We start from the raw sequence: 24876 nt of genomic DNA, 5'->3' as shown, positions 1-24876 counted from the left end.
TGACACCCCACTGGGATCCTGCTTCATCACCACGGCCCTGCTCTGAACTGCTGCTTGAAGCTGTGCATAACTTAGCTCTCAATGAGGCTGTGGCACATCTCTGTGCTGAGGCACACAGCAGTCCTGTCCGGGAAGCCTTCCTCCCTTCCCCTCCCGCACTCCTCAGAGCTCAGCTCCTCAGACAGGAATTAGCTGGGCTGTCTCTCGTGATAAAGATGAAGCAGGAGCCTCAGACAAAAGAGCTGCTGCTGGAGCTGTGCCTGCCAGGAGCTCCATGGGCACTTTGAAACCCAGCAAGTCTCAGCACTGGCTGTAAGTTATGGATGTTTCTGTGCTGCTGTCACTGCAGAGGAGGTTTCAAAAAGGCATCTCAGCTGTTACAGCTCTGTGCCCATTACCTGAGTTTTTAAGGCATCAAAGCAAATAATTTCACTTTCTACCCTTCCCCTCTCACTGTGTTTATTGTGTTCCTCAGAGGGACTGAACGCCGAGTACGTGAAAGGAGAAAACATGGAAGCCGTGGTGAGCGAGGAGCCCCAGGGTGAGAGCCTTGCATCCCTTACCCTGCCTGCCTCCCTCCCCTAAAACAGCTTCACCCAGGCACTTCCCCAAAGTCCCCGCTGCTGCACGGAGCTGCTGTGTCCCTTTGATGCTGGCATGCTTAGGTGATGCTGCAGCTGAGCACCCACCCCCGAGCTTTACCCCTTTAGTGCACACAAAGGAAAGGCTGCAAAGAGCCCAAGGAGCTCTGCTGCAAACGATGGCAGTTAACATGGAGCTTGTGTAACAGCCACTGAGAGTCTGGCACCAGGGAAGCATGATCCTTCTGTCACTGACAGACAATCAAAGCTGCTGCAAAGGCTTTTCCAGTGTCACACACAATCAGCCAGTGCTAGGGTTGCTTGTGCCCTGGTTCCATGGTGTGCTATTGTACTCATGGGTTTTTTTCTTTCTCCCCAGTTAAATATTCAGTCCTGGAAACGCAGTCAGCAGAGCCACCAAAACAAGACAGTGCGAAGATATAAAGCGTGACCCAGGGCTAGAAACTAATCAGTCAGCAGCAACAGAGATCTTAACGTGCTTGTAATTTAGCTTTTAATTTAATTTGACTCCAAAGCTATTTAATGTGTATTTAAGCTTGAACTGGCTTTTTATTGCTCTAGGCTTTAGGGTTAGACTGGTAGCATGTGTTTATTTTTTGTGAAGAGGTTTATGTTTACATTGAAGCAGTAGTGTAGGATTGGTGTGCAGGTGGATGGAAATCCACATGAGGTGCTTCAGCTGTGGTCACTTTTCAAGAGCTTACAGGTGTGAGGGCAGTGAAGTGCCTGTAAATAGCAATCCAAAGCCAAACCCTGCAAAGCGCCTCAGCCACCTTCTGCCTTCAGCTCCGGGCAGTGTCACTTCAGTGGTGGGGACAAAGCTGCACATTCCCTGAGGGTGGATCACAGTCCTTTGTGTAGCTACACCTAAAATGAAGTGCCTATGGTGGGTCCTTGTGTGGGGCCTTGGGCTGAGCCAGGTGACTCCCTGCTCCCAGATCAGGAGCTGCGGATGCTTCACCACCACCACCCAGAGCTCAGCTTGCAACCAAAGGACCTGATTTTCACACCAAGTCACAAATACAGTTGATGTGTGTGCAGTGTTCACCTCTAGCAAATGTCATTTGAATGCTCCACTGTGCTGCAGATCAGAATGGAACTGAAGGGATACAGTTTGTCTTAAGCTGCACCAGGGGAAGTTTAGGTTAGACATCAGGAAAAAATCCAGTGAAAGAGTGATTGGGCACTGGAATTGTCTGCCCAGGGAGGTGGTGGAGTCACTGTCCCTGGACTTGTTTAAAAAAGACTGGATGTTGTTGCTATCTTATCACTGTTGTCTCCTTATCACAAAAGTTCCATACCTTCTTGGTGGACAGCTCCTCAGAGCACTGACTCTTTCTTCTTCACAAAGCAGCCACTGACTCCAGTTCCCCTCTCAACCAGCCACTCTTTTATAGCACTCTTCTTCTCATTGGGTACACCTGTGCCCTGTTAAAGTCAGGGCTGCTCCTAATCTTTGATAATTGGCCCAGCTGCAGCTCCTTAGGGGTAAGATTACTTTCTGCACTATCTTTATTTTCTTATATTCTATCCCCCCACAGGATGTGGCACTCAGTTGATGAGGAGGTGCTAGGTTAGGTCATAGGTTGGACTTGATGATCTCAAAGGTCTCCTCCAACCTAGTTCATTCTGTGATTCTGTCTCTGTGACTTGAGATACCCACATTGTCACCCCAATTAAAGCTGTGTGCATATGGATGCTTTCAAGAACAGGTTCAGATCTCAGTCACACCAGAACAAGTGACTCATTTAACCCAAAAGAAAATAAACAAAGCAGATATCTGTTAAGACCTGCAATGCCCAGTACAACAGAACTCAAGCTTAACAAGGCACAGTCCCCTCTTTTTATCAGCAACTATCAGGAGTGCTCCCAGGCACCCAGAGGCAGAAAAAGGATTTAAGCTTCACTCCTTGTGTCACTGGCTAACCTTTAAAATAGGCAGTACCTCCTGAGAGGACAAATCCTCCATCCCTGTCCTGCATGGGGCTCCTGCAGCTGCCTGGGAGCACTGGGCTGTGAGTGGTGCTCAGCAGGACACTGGGCTGCACTGGGACAGTGCTCACACAGCCCCTGCCACGCTGCTCAACTGCTGCCTAGAACTCACCTTCACTGCCTTGCAAGAATTTCTGTTTAGATTTCTAATCCCACCCCAGCAACCTTTCTGACTGCTGCTAAAATATGGAGAACTGCCGCTTGCCAGTACATTTTCCCAAATCAATGATTGCTTAAAAAGCATGCTCTCAAGTGAAGGAAATTTCACTTCACATGGTGTAACAGGTACTCACTATTTATATACCAACCTGAAATGGGAGCATTTTGTACAGGTTTGCAAATTCTGTGTTTTATCAATGTGTGTTAAGAAAACCAGTGTATAAATTCACAGCTTTCAGGTAGACATGACTTCAGAAGGCCTTGCCAGGACGTGAAGGAGCCCAGGAGCATCGCTGTCTAACAGCTCCATTTGGAGTGAAATTGCCTAGTAACTTGGTTAAGTATTTTGCAATAGCTGCACAATTCTTTATGCTCTTTTGAACACTTGCATTTTTAAAGCCTTATACTAGCTCTGGCAGAACAGCTACAGTGGTTTATAAGGTGCCTCACAACTATTCAGAATGCTTAGGCTACAACAAAACTACTCTGAACTACTGCTGCTTTGTTTTGTAAATGTCTGGAATAGGAAAGAAACGTTGATTATTGGCTGAGATAATGGAAGCATAGGAAAGAGATGGGATGCACTGTTTGCTTACTCCCAGAGAAGGGTTTCATGGAGGAAGTGCATCCTGAAGAGTTTGCAGCAGGAGCTCAGGTGCCATCAAAGCCACACAGCTGAGTTTGTGTATCTCCAGTCCCAGCACCAGCACTGTTTTTTGTTCTTAGCCAAACACAATTGAAATCTGTAGCATGAAATGTGTTTTCTATAAGTTATTGTAGATGAAGTGTTACAACAGGGCATCGATGATCACAGGAGTGTTTGCCCAGCTTAGATCTAGTGCCCATAATTCCTCCTCTCCCTTTGCCAGTGACTGTCAATAGTCAGTGTGCTTTAAAGAGTACAGCACCTACCCCTCCCCTGGGGAACTCCTCCACTAGGGCACAGAGGGAGCACAAGTCTAATTTAAAACACTACAGGTCACAAATTTAACAAGGAAAGGCAGCAAGGTGTTTCACTGGAACACCCAGCCCAGGTTTGGGACTCAGAAGCTGCTGCTTTGCTCAAGGCTCTGCTCTAATGCTGGTGACTGCTTAGAAGTTACTGTAGTGTGTAGGTGTGAGGAAATCCACAAATGCACAGTGAAAGAGAACTTCCAAAGTGAATAGTGACAGAATTCAACATTTCTTTTTCTAGGATTTCAAATAGGAAAATACTTGCAAATTCTGCAGTAGAGAAATTAGGCTTGGCCTTCTCTTCAAAACTGAACAAAAGTCAGAGTTTTGGTGGTAAACATCAGCAAAGGCTCAAATGATTTTTTATTGCTGTTTGTCCCCTCTTCCATCTGAACTGCCACCAGTCTCTGAAAAACAGGGAGTTTATATCATCTATATTTTAGTCATTATAGCAACTGAGAGGTTTCCTGTGTATTTTCCTGATAGTGATCCAAGTTCTGGAACAGCTGACCCAGCACTGACCTCTACTTTCATTTAATTACTATTTATTCACTTTAAATTGGGATATGGATTTTTAAAAAATCCTGCATTTAAGCTCTGTATACATGGCATGAACTTTCTTGTCCTTTATTAAAAAAGGCAATAAACCACTAGAAAATTGGTTTGCTTTTTTTTTCATGAGTCCAAAACCTATATATAGACGTCCTGAGAGTTTTTGTACTATGTATGTTGTGAGCTTTTTTTCTTATGACACCTCACTTCTAAAGCTATTTTAAATGGCAATAAAATGATTCAGAAGAGGTTTGTCAAAGGTTTGACAGAGAAAAGAGAGAATTGAAAGAATTTAGCTGGCTCTTTCCGTGTTTTTTCTTTCAATTACTTGCATTTTCCTTTGGCAGTACTTCGTTTCAGATTCCTCAGCTGAGAATACTCTGACACAAATTTCAGATCTTTCTGGCACTATAAACTCAGTCATTTTCAAGCAACCCACTAACGAACCCTTACAAGTGCTCCACTGTCATCCTTAACTACTCATTTGTTGTGATAAAAGTGGAATTAGTCCATAATGTTGCTTCAGACTCTGAAAAAGAAGGATGAGTCGGCAGGCTGAGCTTTAAAAATTGCTTCTCTAACAGATGAGGTTGAGGAACAAATGAAGTTCAGAAACAAGAGAGTTGTGAAATTAGAGAACTCTTTCTTTTGAGTGAAGTTCTAACTTAGAAGCAAGACAGATTCCTTGCTGCTGAAGAAGTGACCTGTACCAAAGGAAGGTTGAATGTTACTGTAACAAAATACATTTTGTTAATGTGTGTGTCAGGGTCACGGGGGTAAAAACCAGAATGTAACTACCTTTGAAAACACCAAATAAACCAAGTTGACTAGAAAGACATTCTAGACTTGATTTTTTTTTGTGGTTTTTTTTTTTTTTTTTTTTTTTTTTTTTTTTTTTTTTTTTCCATTGGAAGTAAGCTGCAAGTGTTTGGCTATATCCTTATGGTACATCACCTCTTCTCTAACTACACTGAATTCTTCATTTAAAAAAGCAATAAGAACTAGATAGTGAGAAAACAAATACCACTATGAAAACTTTAATGGTGAAAATGGAGTATTTGCATGCACACACACTCTCTCTCTCTCTCACTCTCTCCTCAGGTCATCAGCAGCTAAACTCAAGGCAGTGCCTGAGGTTTCCTGCAGTTTTTCTTTACATTTTCACACCAGTAGGATAAATCTCCCGTGCAGTGCACACTAAGCTTTGTATCATGATGTGATTTTTGACCACAGTCAAAAAAGGTGGTTTATATTTCAAACTAACTGCTTCTGACTCATGCTTCTTAACTCTTTCCCCCCAACTGCCCAAGATCTGGCAGTTGAAAGCTATCAATACCCTCTTAGTTCAGCAGATATGGTCTCAGCAAATGGACATTCCTTTTTGCTTTTTACCATAAACGTTTCACCTGGGGAATAGTCTGAATTGCCCATTTTGCTGTGTCCTCTGTTGTGAGGCTTAGTGCACATGAATGAGAGCTCTTGATTCCTTGTTTTCAGCTTTCAGGGAACCAGATGTTCTTGGTGTTACTACACAGCCCATGAATTAGTACAGCTTCTCTTGGAAATGAAAGCAATGAAACACTTCTTGTTTAAAGCTCTAACTCCTCAAGAAGGAGGGAACAGAACCAGGCAGTTAGGAGTGTTTACTGCCTTTAAAAGCCTTCTTCCATTTCAAGGAAACAGCAAAAAAATTACTTATCTATACAGGGGAAAGAAGTGTAAATTCAGCTCTGAAACAGGACTTAAAATGGCAAAATCTCTGATGCTGATGATTCACTTAACTTACTTTACAAGCAAAAAATGTGTCAGCTGGTTACCAGCTTCCTCCCCTTCTGGGACACTGGATTCAGGCTGTAGCCCCTCTCATATGCCACTGAGAATAGGAGAATCCTGCAAGCCAAATGTAAGTGCTTGCTGTCTTTGCACATTCCTTTTATAGTGAGCAGTCAAAACCAAAACCCAAAGCAGAAGATGCAGTGTTTGAACCAGAAGTTAACAGGTCTGTCCAAGGTGCAGACAGGGAACAGGATTCTGCTCATCCCTTACCTAGCTCAATACTGCCTTATTGAAAAAGAAAAAAAAAAAGACAGAATTAGTTGTTAAATCAATAGGAAAAAATCTGATTATCAGGAAACAGAGTGAGTACAACCACAATCATCTCTTCAATGCAAAGCTTTGCTCTAACTCACCCATGTGAGCTGCAGAATACCTCTGAATATTTCTGTGCTAAGTGTGTACAAACACATCCCTTGTGCTGACACATGGGACAGCAGGACCCTCCCCAGAGCTCTCCCTGCACATCAGGGACTCACTGAGCTCTGCTGGAACTGGTGGATACACAGCCAGTCAGCTGAAAGAACTGATATCCTCTATGCAAAACCAAATTCTCAGAGTTTAGCTTTAAAAATCCAAGCTTAAAAATCTCAGAATGCCCAAGCTAATCCAGTCATCGCTTTTGCAATAATTATAGAGAAAATGTTGTGATCATTAGCACAAATATAGAGAAAAACTTCAAAAGATTTTCTTTAGCACTGCATTTTGGAGATAATGTGCTTTACTTTAATATACAGTAGAAATGTCAAGGAAATCTGAAGTACAGAAGAGTTTAATTCAACACCAGCTCAACATATTTTGGCAATGTAAAATTCACTGCTGGCACACTGTTCAGCAGAACCATTTTTACAGGAAAACATCTTTCATCTATTTATAAAAAGCCTGAGGTTGATTAAGAGATGCAACACTGCAAGCCTTCCCAGACTGTGTTTGTGTAGGTGAATATTTATCATAAAAAGCATTCACTACAGTAAAAGGACATGTTGAAGTACCCTGCATTGCACAGTAAACATGTGAGAGTGGGTGCAGCACTTCAGCCTCTGCAGCTGAGGTCAGGAGGGTGCTCAGCAGCTCACCTGGCTCATTAACTGGGCGCTGGGCAGAGTTAATGCAGAGACACAGAAAGCACTGTTGTGGATTGGGAACAAAAGTGCAGCCACAAGGGAATACTCACAGTCAGGAAAACCCACAGTCACCACAGAGAATCAAATGGCTCTTAAAAATGGGGCTTAATTCCCACCAGCAGAACCTGGAGCAATACAAGAGTCAAAAAGCAGAGCTGCAATGTTTAAGTTTCCTAAGGAGAAGAACCAGGTTTGCATGAAACACAGCAGGAAAACAATCCAGGGAAAATTTGCAGCATGCACCATTTCTAGGCCTTCCAAGAATGCCAGTGAGTAGTTTTCCAAAAGGAGGAATGTTACAGAAATCAAATCTCTCCAATATGAGTATTTCTGGGAGGAGATGCAAGAAAGTTGGGAATGTATATTTAACATGACAACACAGTTAAATTATTACAGAAAAAATGCTAGTAGGAATTTAAAAAACAAAAAGCCAAGAGGCTTTATTTCAAGAAAAACAATTAATATCATATTATTCAAAAAACTTTGTCAAACAAAGTCATTGCAAGTTAAGGTCCTCAGAAGGGTTTGGACAGGCAGGATCCATTTCTGAAGGTACAGCTTAAACCCACGGGAGGATGCAAATGTTCCACATCACATACACATGGGTGTAAACGCACACAGCTTTGCATTTTGTGTGTACACTTAGAAACAAAACACTTACAATGTGCAGCTATACAGACTATACAATTTACACAGCTGGGTGTCATTCCAACCCCAGAATTACCATTTGCTAGAAAACAAACTTTTACTTTGTACAGGACCTTGACATGAGCAAGTTTACTCCTCGCTCAGGAGGCTGAACCTGAACAATAAGCTAAACAGTCAAAAGACTTTATTTCAACTTGTACAAAAGGCATTAAAAAACCTAAAATACATGCTTTACCAAATATATTACATCATACAAGTCAGTGTGGTGTACTTGATAAACCCAGCTCAACTTCATCCACTTTTAATGGCATATTTAGTTCGAAATGTAAAACTGACTACACTGGAAAACATTTATTTTAAAATCAATTTCCAAGTGCATTACCTAAAAAAAATAAATTGCTCTAGCAAAAAAAAAAAATAGAAATATATATATATATATTACCGAGTGAAATAAGGAGCTCCCATTCAGAAAAACATTTTGTGTTCTGTGTAAGCATCATGTGGCATTTCATCCGATTCTCTCAACCAGGCATAGTACTCTAGACAATGTGTGAGGCATTTTTCTCTCTGCTTGGCAGATGGATTCCTTTTTAGAATGGTTAAATTGTTAGTTGCTCAAAACAAAGTTTAATTTCACGATCGGTGACTTAGCTAGAGTGTCAAAACACATGTGGGAACTGCCAACAAGAAAATACATCACATCTACTGAAGCTCTTTTTGGCCTCATTGTGATAGTATCAGACACAGAGTAAGGCATGGAGATCACAGCAATCACGAGTCACTCACAATCCTTTTGTGATGGGAGAAGCATTTCACCCTCCTCTGTTACCTGACACTGATTTTTCACGTGGCTTTAGTTCCACATCACACAGAGGTGTGCACTGGGGTGGCAGAATGGGAGGGAGAGGAGCCTCTGTCAGAGGAGGAGGAAATGGAACGTGTGGCAGCTTCCCGCTGCAAATCCTCAACCTTCTTCTGGAGCTCTGTCCTGATGGCCAGCAGCTCTTTGAGATTCTGGTGGATTGGAACCTGCCAGGTAAAGAAACAAAAGGCTTACTGTGGCTCTCATGGCGAGTTATCCTTTCCAGCAATGCATCTGCTGTTGCTTTCAATAACAAGGAATTCAACACTTGTGAATTTCAGTTTGTCAACATTTAGGGAAAGTGTTTCTTTAGTCATTTGAAATGAAACATTGCAGGAAACTGTCCCTTTCTAAAAACACACTTGGCAGGAAACCTATTAAAAAGTGTTTGCAAATGGTTTTGATGGGATACCAAATACACTCCAATAAATGTACCTGTATCCCTTATCAATACCACTGTCAGCTGAACTCAAAATGCCTTTCCTGGGAATGATTTCTCTGTCCTGTTGGGACAGGACTTTATACATGGAGTTAAAAAAGCTGGTTCCATATGGAGCATCTCATTACTCTTCTAACCAGGCATCCTTCCAGGAGCCTGACCCCTTCCAGTGAGAAAGTGCAGCAGCCAAGTGAGTGGTGCCTGGACCTCCCAGAGTCCTACTCCAATGAATCTCTCACAGAAGTGCATTGTACAGGTTTCTGCTTCTGACATTACCCTACAAACATCAGAGATGCACCACTCTGCATCAGAGCCCTTTCATATTCATCTAAAACATTCAATTATATTATGGCCAAAGGAAGATTCAAGCCATACTGGATCTTGCAGCTGGATTTGTTATCTCAGACAAGCAGAGAGAACCCTCCCCCTCTTCCAGATTCCACAACAAGGCCAAAAAAGTTTTACTGTAAGTGGCTTTTAATTTATTTTATCCTGTACAGACTTTAACTGTTTATAGCTTTTGGAGAGCAAGAGGGGAAAAGAATTTAATTGCACTGATGCAACCATCATGGGGAAATGCAGCTCTGGGATTGCTAGATGAGTAATTTATACCCTGGGCTTCTGGAATGCCAGGGAATTGCATTCTCCCACCATCAGCTCCTGCTGCCCAGCAGTGATTGTTAAGGCTGGGATGCACCCCTGAGCCTGCCACCTGCACGTGGTGCCACGTGAAGGAAATAGCAAAAACCAGAAAGGGTTTTACTTGCTAGCAATACACAACTGAGTCAGAACTTATATTTTTGTGAATTCTCACTTTTTAAAGAACATACATCCAAAATCCATGCATTTGATATTGATATTTTCAAAACCTAACACAGAAAGATACCATTAATTTTTAACTCTTGTTCTAACTTAAAACAATTAAATAGTACCAAAGGTCTTTTTAGGTCTATAATTTTTTGGCCATTTAGTTTTTTCCTGTTGGTGGCTTAGCCCATGAACAGAAACTTCAGTGCATTGAGAAAGTGCTGCTCCCAGTACCCTGGGAGTCATCAATTCATCCAGCATGTCATCTACAGCAATTTTAAAAGCACAACTTTTGGAGTCTTCTGCAGAACAATTGCTGCACAGCACCAGCTCCCAGTGACCCTGGAGCTCTGCCCTCACTGTGAATGAATTCCCTCTCTTGCAGTTTTACCCTCCGTCCTCTATAGAAACTCTTCAGCAAGGGAGGCCAGAAATCTACAGATCTCCTTCACTCCTCAAACACAAAGCACACCCCCCAGAAAGCCAATCCCATTTTTCTCAGGTAGACTACAGAAAGTAGAACACCTACAAACATGGCAAAACTGAGCCTGTTGATAAAGACTGTCCAAGATGTTGTAATACACACTGTGGAAACTTCAAATTTTAGTAAAGATTGAGATTTTCTGGAATTAGCATATTTATTTTTCCCCCTCAATAAAAGATCACTTTCTCACAGACTCCTACTTTAGACTTCTTTAGGAAGACATTTTCCTGAAACATGTGGGTCCCTAACAGAATGATTTACCACTGGAACCATCAGTCCCACAATGGCTCCCTGGTCATGGGAGACCTGCACACCCAATTTCTGCAAAGCCTAACCATGACTCAGTAAACCAGGGCAGATTTCACATGGGCATCAGCTGCTGGGGTCACTGCAGAGCTCACACACTCTCAAAAAGCAGCTCCACAGAACTGGCTTTTGGGGTACCTACCACAAATCCTTCCAGGGTACAGCACACAAAAGCTGCTGCAGGACCTGGCAAGCTCTGCAAAGTGCTCTGGGGAAGGAAAGTGTGGCTGCACTCTCATCCCTCTGCATGCCCAGAGCCTCATTGAGCAGCTCCTGCTCCAGCCCTGACGCAAGTGCTGCTCTCCCCACAGGTCCATCCTGAAGAGCAGAGCTGCCTCTCAATAAATTAGCTAAATAACAATAATGACATTTAAAAAGCCTGTGTATATTCAACTCACACACAAAACTCTTCAACATTAAGATTGCAAAATTACACTCTCAAAGAATTAGGAGATGTCAGAATGAAGATTACTTCTCCAGCCTCAATTCAGCCTTCCTGTACATCTGTATAAAATCATTGGTCAAATAAATATTAAAACACTAGCTTCCCCCTTGTATTCCTCATTTACTCGGTGCACAGGCTGATGCTACTTAATTAATGAGAAGTTATTCAATATTTAGTTTTCTTTGCAGTGTCTGACCTCATCTTTTATTTATTGTTCCGAATTTAAAATGCTAAAGTTTCCTTTTCTGTACTTTCATCTCATGTCAAGAAACAAATTTATTTCTGCAGCACCCTAATGAGGTATGGGACTATTAACACTCTACTTTTACAAACAAGGATCTGAAGCCAGCACCTCCTAATTTAACAGAGAACTTGGGAATTCTGCAGCTGGGGCATGTGGGTACCAAGCAGGACACCCAGTAAATAAGGACAAAAAGAGGGATCATTCTGTTCCAGGTGAGCTCCCTTACAACAGAGGAATCCTGTGGCAAAGGCAAGGAGAAATGTCATTTCTCTCAGGGGATAACTCCTTCTCTGCCTGCAGCCATGTCCCCTCCAGACTTTCCCAGACTCTGTTCCATGGGTTGAACAAAAGCCAACACCTCCAGCACTTGGAGCATTATTCACTCCTATTCCCTGCTAGACAACTCTCTCACAGACTCTGTATAAAATCCATCTCTCAGTCCTTTGATTTATTCTCAGTTCTTGAGAATTCACTGAGATTATTGCAGCCTCAGACCTCCAAATTGGAGGAATTTCTTCCAGCATATGAGCAGGACAATTTCTGAAATATAATCTCACTAAAACCTCATGTTTTCCCTAGAGATTGAGCATTTATAGGAAAACAGGCCCTTGCCCCAACAGAAGTCCTCTAAGTTTCCCAATATTTTCAGATGGGAAAACATTTTTCTTAGTCACAGTCTCATAAGCAACCGAGCCTTCTTGGATTAAGTCTTACAAAACAATTCAGTCAGACACACTCAAACCTGGGGACTCAATGCAAACCAGCAGAGCCCAGCTAAGCTGTGAGCAAGGCAGAGTAGAGTCTTACAGTAGGGAAGAAAAGGGGTCACCTTTTGGCAATCTTTCAGTGAGGGCATGCTAGATTTAAACACTGCAGGACAGTTCCACATAAATATCATCATGCCATTTCATCTGGCAGTGTAAACACAACAGAAGAGTTTTCTGATATGCCACCTTTCCCAGGAAAATATTATTTTTGATTGCCATTAACACAGCATCATATAGATGCACACAATAAACAATAAAATTCCACAAATAGGTTTTACATATTAAACTTCCAATACACACTTCAATTTCATGAAATAACACGCCAAATTCAGTGTAGAAAAATCTCAAGCAGCTCAATTTTCAAGCAGCTGACAATAGCTGATTTTTTAGTAACAAAAGGTTCATGTTCCAATTACATTATCATGGGGTAAGGAAAAGATGGCATAGGCAGCTAAGTATCACAGAAGTTCCTACAAGAAGACCTGAAAATCAGCCTGGCACAAAGATGAAGGAAGAAGAGTAAAAAGATGAAACATCGTGAATTAAACTCTGTCACGAAAAACATTAAAATTAAAAAGTCAGTTCATTTCCACACTTCCTAAAGACTTATTCCCAGGGAGACCTGCTGCTGCCAGTGTATCCTCAAACCATCCTGTACAAATTCTCACAGATAACCATCTCCATTTTTGTCACTTCACCCTGTTCTCTTTCATCATGAGATTCCTCTCTCAATTAAACCTTCTTCAGAAGCAAATGGGTCCAACAACCTCCACAATAACACCTGTAATGGCTTGCTGTGAACAAGGCTCTCCTTCACTCTGCCACTGTTTAGGATGAAAGGAAGTGGAAGAGTGACAGATTCTGTAAGGAACAAGAAGTTTGAAGAAGATTGTTTATTACAAGATCTTGTTACCACCTTAACCCTAGCACTGTGTACTTGCACAGCACAAGCAGCATCTCCAAGGCAAGCTTTTATTACTGTCTTGTTAAGAAATCATGTAATTGGTTTGCCTGAGATGAATTTGTTGGGAAGCTGACAGCAGCTGTACTGCTTTCTACTCTCTCATTCTGCCTCTCAATTAGGAGTGGAAGCTCAAAAGATGACTCTGGACCTATCACCCAGCTGCATTCAACTTATTTTTGCTGCTCTAGTCCACAGATTTTCATCCTTTCCTTTGTCACACCAGTGTCCCCACAGTGATGCTGCCAGGCAACACTCAGCTTCTACACCATCATAACCCAGCTAAAAGCACAGAACTATTTCTACTGCATGAGAGGAGCCTACACAGATGAAACTCTACCCAGCAGTGCATCTACAGCTTGGCTGGGCTGGGAAATGTCCTGGGCCATTGCTCTTCAGGATGTTTTTCATGTGCTATTTAAACTATTATCTCAATGAGCTGAAAACCAGTACATTTCATTTCTGTGATTTAACACAACAGTCCAGTAAAAATGAAGTAGAAACATAAAGGTGAAAGTACTACATACCTTTTCATGGATTTTGGAGGGTGAACTTCCTAAAAAAAAAATCTGCTATGTACTATTTACAAGAAATAGAAATAAATTTCTCTAGTCACATAAAATTTACTATGAACAGTTAGAAGCTGATCACCCCAAAACAAAATTGGCACTTGCATCTAATACAGCTAGCAACAGAACCAAACAGGGACAAGAACATGGAGTTTGCCAGCAGCACTAAGTAGTGGGGAGAAGGGTCTGGATGCTTGGGAAGTCTGACCTCACTCCAGGCATTAACCCAAAAGCTGGCCCAGGAAAAGCTGCAGAAGAATCTGTCTACAATGCTTCAAAAAGACTTTTCAGTGTTGGGGCTTTTTTGTTTTCTCCCCCCTCCCCCCTATTGTTTTGTTTTGTGGGTTTTTTTTAGTTTTTTTAAATTGTTACTGTAATAGTGACTCAGGAAGTCAGACTACATGCTGCTCCCCTACCTCTCCCACCACTTACCCAAACCCTGTGCCCCAAGTTCTTTTACCTGTCCTGAGCAATACCCTCAGCATTAAATATAAGTTTTACAAACTTCTCCCTGTTGTCCACGATTCTGGCATCTTTCTGTTTGACTTTAAGCTCTAACCAAATTTTGTACCATCACATTCAGATCCCTAGTTCTATTCCATTACCTCTCTTTCACTGAGTTATCTTAAGGAGCTAAGTTTTTTGGAAACAGAAAGTAAAAAGAATATTCAACTCACCAGGAAGATTTTATTTGGGGAAGCTCACATTTTTTTCCCATTTCTTGCCATTTTAACATTTCTCTAAGTTTTTAGTCCAACTTCTCTCCACCAAGGCACAATTCAACATAGGACCTGATTCCCTCCTCAAACAACCTTCACCTGTAGCTACCTTCAACTTCTGCAATTCTTCCCTGTTACTTGCTTCTTCTCCCTTTCCCTTTCCCTCCCTATTTCATTCAAAAGCAGGTACTTTTCCTCCACCTAAACAGTAGGTTTTCTGCCTACATTGAGCAGAAAAATATTTACAAGACTGCTAAAAACATTCTTTATTACTAAAAATACCATTGATATGAATCCAATTTTTAAACGGAATTATCCACATATATCAAAAGCAGAACCTGGAGCAGAGCACATGTCACACCACAGTTATGATTAATTATTCCTGCTGGGGAAGGATTTAAAGAAAAATAAAGTGTTTATTTTTAAACTATACCCACTAGAGAAACTGTAGTTATGCTACACCATATACATACTACAACCTACACAAAAACCATCTAGACATGAGACAGCTTCATTTCCTCAGAAATTCAAGCCTTCCTCTTCACAGAATTACTACAGTTCACTTTCAGTATTGATTTTCAGGTTTTCATTCCCAAGGAATCCTTCAGGATCCTGAAGTGCTTTTGGATAGCAAAATTTGTCAACACAAGGATGGATAAAAGAGAAATTATAATAGTTACTCACTTATAATACCACCAAGTCCTAATTGGATGGATATCTAGTGTGTGTTACTCCACTAGCTCAAGGACAGCCATTCACATGAAAATTGTTCAGCAGTGAATGCATTTTGCCTTGTTCAGTGAGCACACTTTATCTATTTTAGCAACAGGGAAGAAAAGCTGCAGAAGAAAATGGTTATTTTGAATTCATTGCTCAGCTTAAGACTGTCAGTTTTCCAAAAACCTACTCTGTGCTTTGGAAAGACAACAATAACTTTCACTGCAGCTTTTTGTTCCTCTCTGTGAAGAACTGGAACTCTGACAGCCTAGAGAACAGGACACCTGTAGCAAAAGGCAATCTCAGATGATGAAGACAGCAATTCTCAGTAACAGGCAATATTTCCACACTTCTTACTCCTGAGAGATCAAGAAAGAAGCCCGGGCCCCCTGGAAAAAAAAAAGGCAGAAATTATGAATTTTGGATAGCAAAACTCATAATTTCCCCACAGCTATCAGGTGGGAACTGGAACAACTGATGGATTTCCAGACTCAGGAAACTGCCCATGCTACCAGCTGATGCCACTGCTTGTTAAAACCTACAGCCCACTTAGATTTAGACATCTGAGACATGAGTGAGAGAAATGGAGTGCTTGCCCTTCAGAATGTGCTAGAAACTCCCAAAATGAAGATTATTTGCACAGTACCAGCTTCTCCCACTCTGTGCACATTCTGATGCTCACTGTAGGATACCAATTTATTTTTCTTAGGTAACTACAGTTTCTTTCAGCATCCAGGATAAGCAGTTAGTCTGTATTTTATTCCATACTGATTGAATACTGAGACTTTCATCTACAGATAAAAATTATCTGCAGTAAACTGGACTCTGGAAATCTTGACACTGAACTAGAGAGAAACTACCAAGTACTGGCCAAAACCTGCCTCACCTCACAAGGAACTCTTTGTTTATTGCAGGGATGAAATCTGCTTTGCTAAGGTCACACTCAGCTGCCTAAGCCACAATTCCTTCTCCTGACATCTCCTGCCTCACTCTTTCATCCAAAATCAGGGACTCAGGACCAGCAGTGCCAAGCAGTTCCAGAGCTGTGTGATAGCTCTGTCCTGCCACAAAATGGTGGTAAATCAAATGTATGGACTTTCAAAAATATCCCAATGGCAACTTGCTGGGAGGGGAACACACCAGCAGTGACTGAAGGCAGGGATCAATCCATGAACACTCATGTGCCAGCAGTAAGTTACATGCAGTAAGTTACACATTATCCCATTACATGCAGGATAAAGCATTTCAGTAATTATGTTTTCCAGTTTATTGTCAGCAATTTTCCCAGTGACACTCAGGATCTTATTTGTTGTTTTCACTATACAATATTCTGTGTTTATTGATACTGAAGCACAGCTGACATCTGATTGCTCAACTGTTCAACACATCAAATCCTTTGGCAATAGCTTCAAATAAAAGCAGCAATTGTAAGCTATTTATATACTTTACAGCCATTTCTGTACAAACTGAACAAAAAGCTTTACTTATTTCTACCTCTCCCTTTACATCTTTAAGTGAGCTGCTAACCAGCCAACAGAATTTCCTGACTCTTGCACAGAAGTTTTGAGATTGCCTTTAGCAGATGATCCCACCACAGAAGCTGAACTGAATTTCTAGGTGATAGATGGTGCTAGCCTTTTACTCTGGATGACAGTCCACACACATGAAGAAAAGAATGAATTTGAAAAATTACAAGGATTTCTGTAGTTTCAACATGAGCACTGTGGCCAAATTTACAGAACAGAGCTTGAAGAAAAATTACCAAGCATAGAAAAATAATAAAAAAAAAAACACAACATGAAACTAAAACTAAACTAAGCTCTGTCCTCCAAGCATTAAAACATAATTTCCAAGAAAGCATAAAAAGAACTAAACATATCCTAATGGACTTGCAAAGTTTGGTGACTAAAATGCATGATTTTCCTTGCCTCTCACAGCTTGGCTGGAAAGGACTGGAACTTTTACTCATGCTCTGTATATATGAATGATGGGGTATGTTAGTTCAAAACTACTGCCCCTGCAGAGATCATGTGCATGGCTGTGTCCTCCCCACCTTCCAGAGACGCCCAAAGAGATACCTAATGACATCTGGCAGCCAAAACTCCTCAAATCAGTGTCAAGAGGATGAAATGACTTCACAGAAAAGGGGAAAATATATATCAACTGAAAAAATTCAAAGGTATCATATCATCTAATGTATTCCAGACTAGCAGGGTCACCTGTAAGGCCATACCCACAGCTCCCACACCTCTGTATGGCAGAATGGAAGAGCTTCTCTTCCACATGACACATACAAATATACATTTCTCCAACTCAAAGAAAGGGCAAATCTGAAAAAGGTCTTCTCAGTCAATGAATTCAAATAAGACAGAGCTTAGATCTATCTAATTTTCTTGGGACAAGAAGCCAATAATGATGGAACACCTCCAAACTTAAACCAAAGAACATTTTATTTCACTTAAGAATTAGCATGACCTTGCTGAAGCACAATTTAGCAACAAGAGATGTCCACATTTAACCTAGAATTTTCCACAGTTCAGTTCTCAGACTCCTGAGCTTTGACCCCTATGGAAAGAGGCTGTGCGTCCTTAAGTGCACAACATCTACTGCAATACAAAATAAACAGGGCTCTTGATGCAAATAATCATGATCCAAACCACCATCAGGCTTCTACAAAGCTCAGACAGAACTGAAGTTATATCATTCTAAGCAATCTTTATAGAACATAAGAACAAATGCTGAACTCTGTATGTTCTAGAGCAATGAAGAATATGCTCAGACTGTACCACACTGGTAAAGGCTGAGACACAGATATTTGAAGACAGAGTAGAATAATAGAAAAACAAATAAATGTTATATCAAGTTAGCATTCAGTAATTTTCAAATTTAAAAAATTACAGCTCATATATGCTCATTCCAATAGAACAGGCAATGAAGCGCAATGAAACTTCTCTCAGCCCATTTGAAAATCAAGCTCACTAATCAAGTGGAAATGAGAAAACCTAAAATATTGCCTCCAACCAAAACCTGCCCTTCTGCTCCTGCGAGATTTCTCTCCCATAACACCAAGTTGGTTCAAAACAGGTATCAAAGATGCATTCTGATTATATTCAAAGTACTATTATACATCTTCCCTTAAATTCACCTATTGGGCTTTTTCTCCTTTTTGGTGAGCACCTCGAAAAAAATAAACATGGTTTGGTTTTTTAAAGATGTTTTTTCACATGATAAAACAGTACAGGGTTGCCTTGAAGTAATCATCAGACAACTTATTCACGTTCAATGTCTAATTTTCTCTTATATTTAGTTGAAAACCAAGATAACACATTAAAAGGTATTCAGCAAAATCACCTTTTACCAGTAGGCAGGGATGCCCATTGTTTTAATAAATCCACTGATTAGGAATTTTTTCACTGAAGATAAGTGAAGACCTGCTGGGTGTCACAGGGGTCACTGCCTTTTTTTCTGTCACTGAATGCATCTGAATGTTACTGACTTGGTTAACAGGGTGAGACACCAGACAATGCAAACACAGAGGAAAGCAAACTTATTATGCTGTGATTAATATATTCTTATTGCATTTAGTATATTCTGTGATTGTTTATTTATTTACTTGTATGAGTTTGTGCTTACATAATTAGACTGGTGAATGCAATTCTGAAAAAAAAACAATTTGTAATTTCTGCTGCTAATTTATCCAAGTAGATTTGAAACACTCCCAAATGTTGGTCACAAATATAAATTCAAGCCAGAGACAAGAGGAAAGGGATTATGTATCAAGACAAAACTTACATGGCAGAATTAAAAAGTTGAAACACTTTTTAAGTACTTGAAGACAAGCAGGTGCAGGAGAGCTAAGGCAGTTGCCAGGAGCGGCACATTTTGCTCCCTTCAGCTGCTGATGGAGGGACCTGCTCTCTCAAGTGACCGAGTCTCATGTGCAGAGGGACTGAGGAGCATCTCCCACAGAAGCAGGCAGAGCACTCAGCAGTGAGCAGAGCTTTCACTAAGAGATGACAGCTCTGCTGTTTTCTCATTATGTCATCCCCACCCTCCCTCTTTTGGAGCAGGACTGGCTTTCATGTGGTTCACAAAGCCTGCTTGCTCTCAGGGCCTGGAGATCTTCATCGAATACAAGCCATAAACCAACACTACTGCAGCTAGTGCAAACACCTCCCAAATGGAATTCAGCAAACAGGCTGAAGGAAAGATGGCATTTTGCTAAAGAGCAGCTGACACTTTCACTTGCAAATTATATAATCTAAAATACACCATCTTTCAAAGTTTTAACAAGTAAGAGAAACAAAGCAGCTCAGAGGAAACAAGTCAGTGAGAAAAGCAAACAATCCAGACTTTTCCAGGACCTTAAAAGCTATTTCTCAGAAATACCTCTGGACTTCTACCAGTGTAGGGGCCTTGAAACTTACCTTGGAAAACCATCTTTTACAACAGCCTCTGACTTGTGGATGTCTAATAAATCTGAAACTCGCATCTCATCCTAACTGCTAGAAGATGAAAGCACCTTTTGAGCAATCACTTAATACAGGTAATTCATCATAATATGCTTGGAGGTACCTTGGAATGTTACCTTAATAAAGAGATGGTGCAGCACACAGATTTTTTATGGTTGTGACACAATCTGAATGCTCTTTCTTCAGACTTCTAAGCATGAGAACATATGGAGCATTTATCTGATGAGATTTAGAGATTTATCTCAATAGCAGACATTACTTATAAGAACAAATACTGGATGAATCAAGGAGCATGTATAGGGAGTGTTTAATCTTTAGTATGCCAGCTTAAAACTACAAAAGTCAATTGAAGACAAGCATCCATGGGATGCTTATTTAGAGAGCCTGCAAAATGAGTTGGTTAGTCCAGTTCTTTCAGAAACTGCTGCTGTAATTTATGTCAGTGCTGGGGAAAGGGCAAGACGTGATTAAAACAAAGGTACACAAAAACTAGGAGAAGGTCAAGGCAATAAATGTATTAAAAAGTGTTACAAAGTATTATAAAAGTAATCTTCTGACAAAAAAAAGACTGTTAATCATTGCAAGCCAATACAGTGATACTGTAACTCCCTAGTTTGTGACAGCAGAAAAAGGAAAACATCCTTTTTCCATGTTTGACCACATCCTGCACTATCTTCATTACAAACACCTTTTTCCCTATCAGCTGAAATAAGTGCAACAAATGAGCACTTCTGTATTAAATGCTGCATTTGACACTAGGAAAAATAATAATTTCTCTTATTTCTGTGACCTTCAATAGAATATAAAGATGTGTGAGAGCTCCTACCTGAGGCCTCATCCTGGGGTTCCACCTGATGTAGTAATTCACCCACAGCTCCAAATGGTTCAGGCTGGCAACAGGATACAGGACATGGTTTTCATAGTTTACATAGAAGGGATTTGTGAATTCCTCTAACTGGCTGTTTATATAGGACCACAGAGATACAGTCTTTGTGCTCACCTCCTGATTGAAAAAAAGTTAAAAAAAAAAAAAGAATTAATGATACAGATTGCAAAATTTTAAAATATGATGTTAATATCTGCATATCAGTATTTCTGTCAGAATTTTGCCTTATCAACTAGAAAAGTACATGCAGGCTGAGACACTTCCAGTAGCTGTTCACTGAACAACCTTAAAACTTTAGCAAAACATGTGAACACTTATTTTGGTCCAAGGCTCATAGAGAAAGGAGATTCAGACATATTATCTTCAGAGACACTAAAGGCTAGTTGAGCAATATATACAGTACTTAAATACATGCTTACACACTGATAAACTGAACTAAAAAGATTAGCTTTAACAAGAATATCAGTGAAGAGACAGGGAGTTTGGAAGATCCAAAACTGTCTGTGAAAAATAATTTTTCATTCTTCCCATTCATACCATTTGCTCCTAACAAAAAATTGATATTATGCTTTAAACAGACTACTTGTACGTTTATTTGCACTTCTGAAAGTTGTATTATTCTAAATTTAATCAGCATAATAATGGTTAGATCAAAGATTGGAAATCTGAACTTACATCAGATTCATCTTGCAAATTTAAACTCCTTCAGTGTTGTAAAGCATGTGTTTCTACTACTGCATTTCTCTATTGAGAATTGCATCTGACTATTTATTTATGAAAGAAAGCTGTCTGGAAACCCTGCATTTGCTGAGAACATGTTATTCAGCTCCATCTTGTGGTATTTACATGCAACTTTTCCCCTACAGAAGCAGTAGAGAAAAATTATAAAAAAAAAAAAAAAAAAAAAAAAAAAAAAACCAGAACTAAATATAACAAGGAGTTGTAACTTGCTCAAAAAAATGAGGCAGTAAAAACAAAAACCCACAAGTAAGCAAAAGTGCTCTTGGAATAGCAATGAACTTCTATTTTTTTTTTCACAAACACATAATATTTCATTGAATCCTAACTTCATTCATTTAGATAATTTTAATTTCTGTAGTCCTCAGCCACAAGTTCCATCCAGTTATGTCCTATAGTAGCCTGCCATGGCATCATAGGAATTCCTTCAGAAATAGTGAAAGAAATGCTAATATTATTTGATAATTACTACTATTTAAAATTTTGTGTTTTGGCTGAAAACACCTGCAAGAGGACTTACTGAAACCCTCAGCCCCCCAGACAGATGGTAACTAAAGAATTATCACCAAAGTGCCACCTCACTTAATAGCAGGGCATTCAGTATATATTTCTCATACTATGCCATTTAATGTCTGCACTGATTTTTAAGACTGTGTGACAAATGTATTTAAAAACACAGCTCAGATAATCTTAGGTAATTTTCTATGCATTTTAATACAAAAAATCAGAAAACCAAGAATGTGCATTATACTAATTATTTACCTCTTTTAATCTCTCTTTTTCACAGTTGCATAAGAAAGTCCCGAAGAGGCAGCTATAAAGGTGATCCAGAATGGTGATCAAAAATAACTCATTGAATTCAAAGGCTGCAGGAAACTGATATTAAAAAAAAAGGGTAAAATTACTTTCAGCGTTATTTTAAGCAGTGTAGAAAGGAAGAAAACCAGACATAAGAAGTAACCAAACAATCCAGGTAATATTTTTGTCCTATTTAGGGATTATTTGCAGGAAAACTCAGCAATTTCAGTAACTCCCACTTCAATAATTCATTTCACCTATGTACTTCTCTACAAATACTTCTCAGAGCTATACTTTACATTCATTATCCAAGTATACCAGAATGCAAACATTAGCTGATGTGAAACTGGTGATATAAAGCAATCCATTTTAAGAAGCTCTAACAGTGTTCTGTTCTACCCCAAGCCCTCTTAAACATATGCTTTAGATCTTTTACTACAGAACAAGAAAACATTCTGGGGAGAAAAAAAAGGAAAAAATACGATAATGGCATTTAAAAGTTTTATTTCCTATTTCAACATGCAATGAACTGAATAATAAAGACTACTACACATACATTGTGCTTAACATTTAATTAAAACTTTTCTATCACTTTCTACTCCAGTAAGTCACTTTTCTCCACTTCACCCTGAGTTTACCATCAGCTATATACAATAAGCCTTGAATCCCTCTTCTTCTGTATGGGAAAGTAAATCCTGTACATCTGAAATGAAAGAACTCTTATTCCCCTGAGCACCATTAGGTATTTTATTCACAAGCACAGGTTACCTGATACATTCTAAGACAAACAGTCAGAAATCTGAAAATGTTTCTCCTAATCTGTAGAGCTCTAAAATTCATAAAGGAAGAAATTACTACAAATGCATGGGTGCTGCCCATTCAGATGGAAAAAGTCTTTCTTCAATCAAATTTTATGGTAAGACTACATGTGGCAACTACTTGATGTGCCAAAATAGCTTTATGTCCAGTGTGACAAGGGCAGCAAATACAGACATGGAATGGTAGACATTTAGAAGAATAACAAATTGAGAAGACTTAAGGAAAACTTCAGAAGTAGCATTTCTCTCGTTAACAATAAAGAGCATGTAATAAGAGAATAATGTCCAGGACAAATGAAATAAACTTTGTGCATTCCCTCTAAAAGGGCACATCTTCACAGAAGTCTAAAAGACAAAGTTTTAGATCTGCAAGGCAGAATTTCCTTCTACATGGAGAAACCTTAAGTCAGTATTTCAGATGTGCAGAAAGCACAGTCCTTCTTAAGAGGACTGGTTTCTGTTTTGTGCCACTGAAGAACACTGAATACCTTGGCAAGTGCCTCAAGAGCTACTTAAAATGAAGATGACTCCTATAGTTAGGAGGAATAACAGCAATTGGGACTGTGGGTGAACTAGCTGATCCAGAAATTCCTCTTCAGTGTCAGCTGTGATTTATGAAGGGCAAATGTTTATTCATGTTGAAAGTAAAGAGTTGAATAACACACAATGGGTGTGCTTGTACTGAACCCAGAAAGAGCTAAGTTTTAAACAGTGTTTCATAAAAAACAAGACTGATCTAAGACAAACATTGTAAAAGCATTCTCTTTCCAAGACTTCTCTAGCTAATATACACCATCTCTTGACTGAAAATTTTGAGTAGGGAGATTATCAGCACCATGACACAGAAAATGAAGGGGAGCCTTTTCTTCTATGACTCTGCTGCAGATTGTGCACTGTTCACAGCACAGTGTGCTCACACTGGGGCTTCTCTTGCAAATCATGGGTTGTTTTCAACCTCCTCACCGTTTGTTTTCATAAGGCACAGAGGAAACTAAGATTATCAAAATCTCTTTTTCAGTCATGTTCATAAGTTTACTTTTGAACTTCCTTCTCTCTAGGAAGTCATGCCAAAACTTAATTACAAAACAATGATGTTAAAAACACAGCTATTACTTTAAGGAAGCATGAACAGAACTTGACAAGCAGGTGTGCTGAACTAAGTCAGGAGAAAATTCACTGGGTCTCAGATCTCAGCCTGCTGTGTCCAACTCAAAGCAGCAATCAGACACAGAGAGCAAAAATAATTTGCAAAGCATCAAAATGATATTTGGAAAAAACTTTGAAGACAAAGTGTCTCCTAGAGGGACTCCCTTTAACTGAAAGCATTTAATGAGCCCTGTCACATCAGGGTTCTGTGTTGTGACAGGTCCATCCTAATCAGAAGGAGGCTGACATGGCCACTATTCCAATCCAGTGAAGCATATTCAAAGTTCCATACATCAGTGCTTGCTCTCCAACTAGTTTATTAATAAGTGATAGCACTTTATTGAAACCCAGTCTTTGGATACAAGAGTGTACTGTTGGAGCTGATGTATCAAGACTGTAGAGCTTCTATTACTGCTGAAAAATCACTGACCTAAAAATGCCTTTCTCTGTAGTTCCAAGCCTATTAGTGTCTGCCTGAAGATTCAGGTGGAAAAATTCCCCAAATGGAAATTTACTTCTTCTCAAATCCACTAATTATGAGAAAACACACGGGTCATTAAAATCCCCCACTTGTTGCTGTGGGAGTTGTTGGGGGATTTCTGTAAAGTGGCATTTAAAAAAAGAAATTATCTTGTTTAAGTCTGATGGTGAGAAGTGGCATTTGATTCAGAGACATGCAAAATACACTTCCTTTTTAATCAATGAGCTTATTCTGTACTACAGTAACATTGGAACACTTGGCAGAACAACTGTGCAATGGATAATAATGGTTAACTGAACACTAGGCAGAGGAACAGTGCACTGCTGAATCCAGTGAAAAATGCACCTACAGCA

The 24876-nt window shown here is 39.9% G+C and overlaps 2 protein-coding genes across 13 annotated transcripts in view; one reads left to right on the top strand and one right to left on the bottom strand.

The window, feature by feature from the left end:
* CD99L2 (CD99 molecule like 2) overlaps positions 1 to 5097 on the top strand; it is a 30821-nt gene extending 25724 nt beyond the window's left edge. For 2 of the 5 annotated variants that reach the window (XM_063170521.1, XM_063170517.1), the window contains 2 exons: positions 476 to 541; positions 961 to 5097. In XM_063170521.1, the coding sequence (XP_063026591.1) occupies positions 476 to 541; positions 961 to 1025 (131 nt within the window). In that variant the 3' untranslated portion in view covers positions 1026 to 5097. The remainder of the gene's footprint in view (positions 1 to 475; positions 542 to 960) is intronic. The other 3 variants (XM_063170519.1, XM_063170518.1, XM_063170520.1) reach the window with 3 other exon arrangements.
* Positions 5098 to 6778: 1681 nt separating this feature from the next.
* The window catches only part of MTMR1 (myotubularin related protein 1), a 38564-nt gene continuing 20466 nt past the window's right edge, over positions 6779 to 24876 (bottom strand). For 7 of the 8 annotated variants that reach the window (XM_063170510.1, XM_063170511.1, XM_063170512.1 and 4 more), the window contains 3 exons: positions 22043 to 22156; positions 20483 to 20659; positions 7631 to 8893 (listed from right to left, as the gene is read on the bottom strand). In XM_063170510.1, coding sequence (XP_063026580.1) covers positions 8729 to 8893; positions 20483 to 20659; positions 22043 to 22156 — 456 coding nt within the window. In that variant the 3' untranslated portion in view covers positions 7631 to 8728. Of the gene's footprint in view, positions 7342 to 7630; positions 8894 to 20482; positions 20660 to 22042; positions 22157 to 24876 lie in introns of those variants that run through there. The other variant, XM_063170509.1, reaches the window with a different exon arrangement.

The sequence above is a fragment of the Melospiza melodia genome, chromosome 16, assembly GCF_035770615.1.
Source record: "Melospiza melodia melodia isolate bMelMel2 chromosome 16, bMelMel2.pri, whole genome shotgun sequence".
NCBI classification, from domain to species: domain Eukaryota; kingdom Metazoa; phylum Chordata; class Aves; order Passeriformes; family Passerellidae; genus Melospiza; species Melospiza melodia.
The sequence above is the reverse complement of the archived record's forward strand: the minus strand, read 5'-3'. Positions and strand labels throughout refer to the sequence as shown.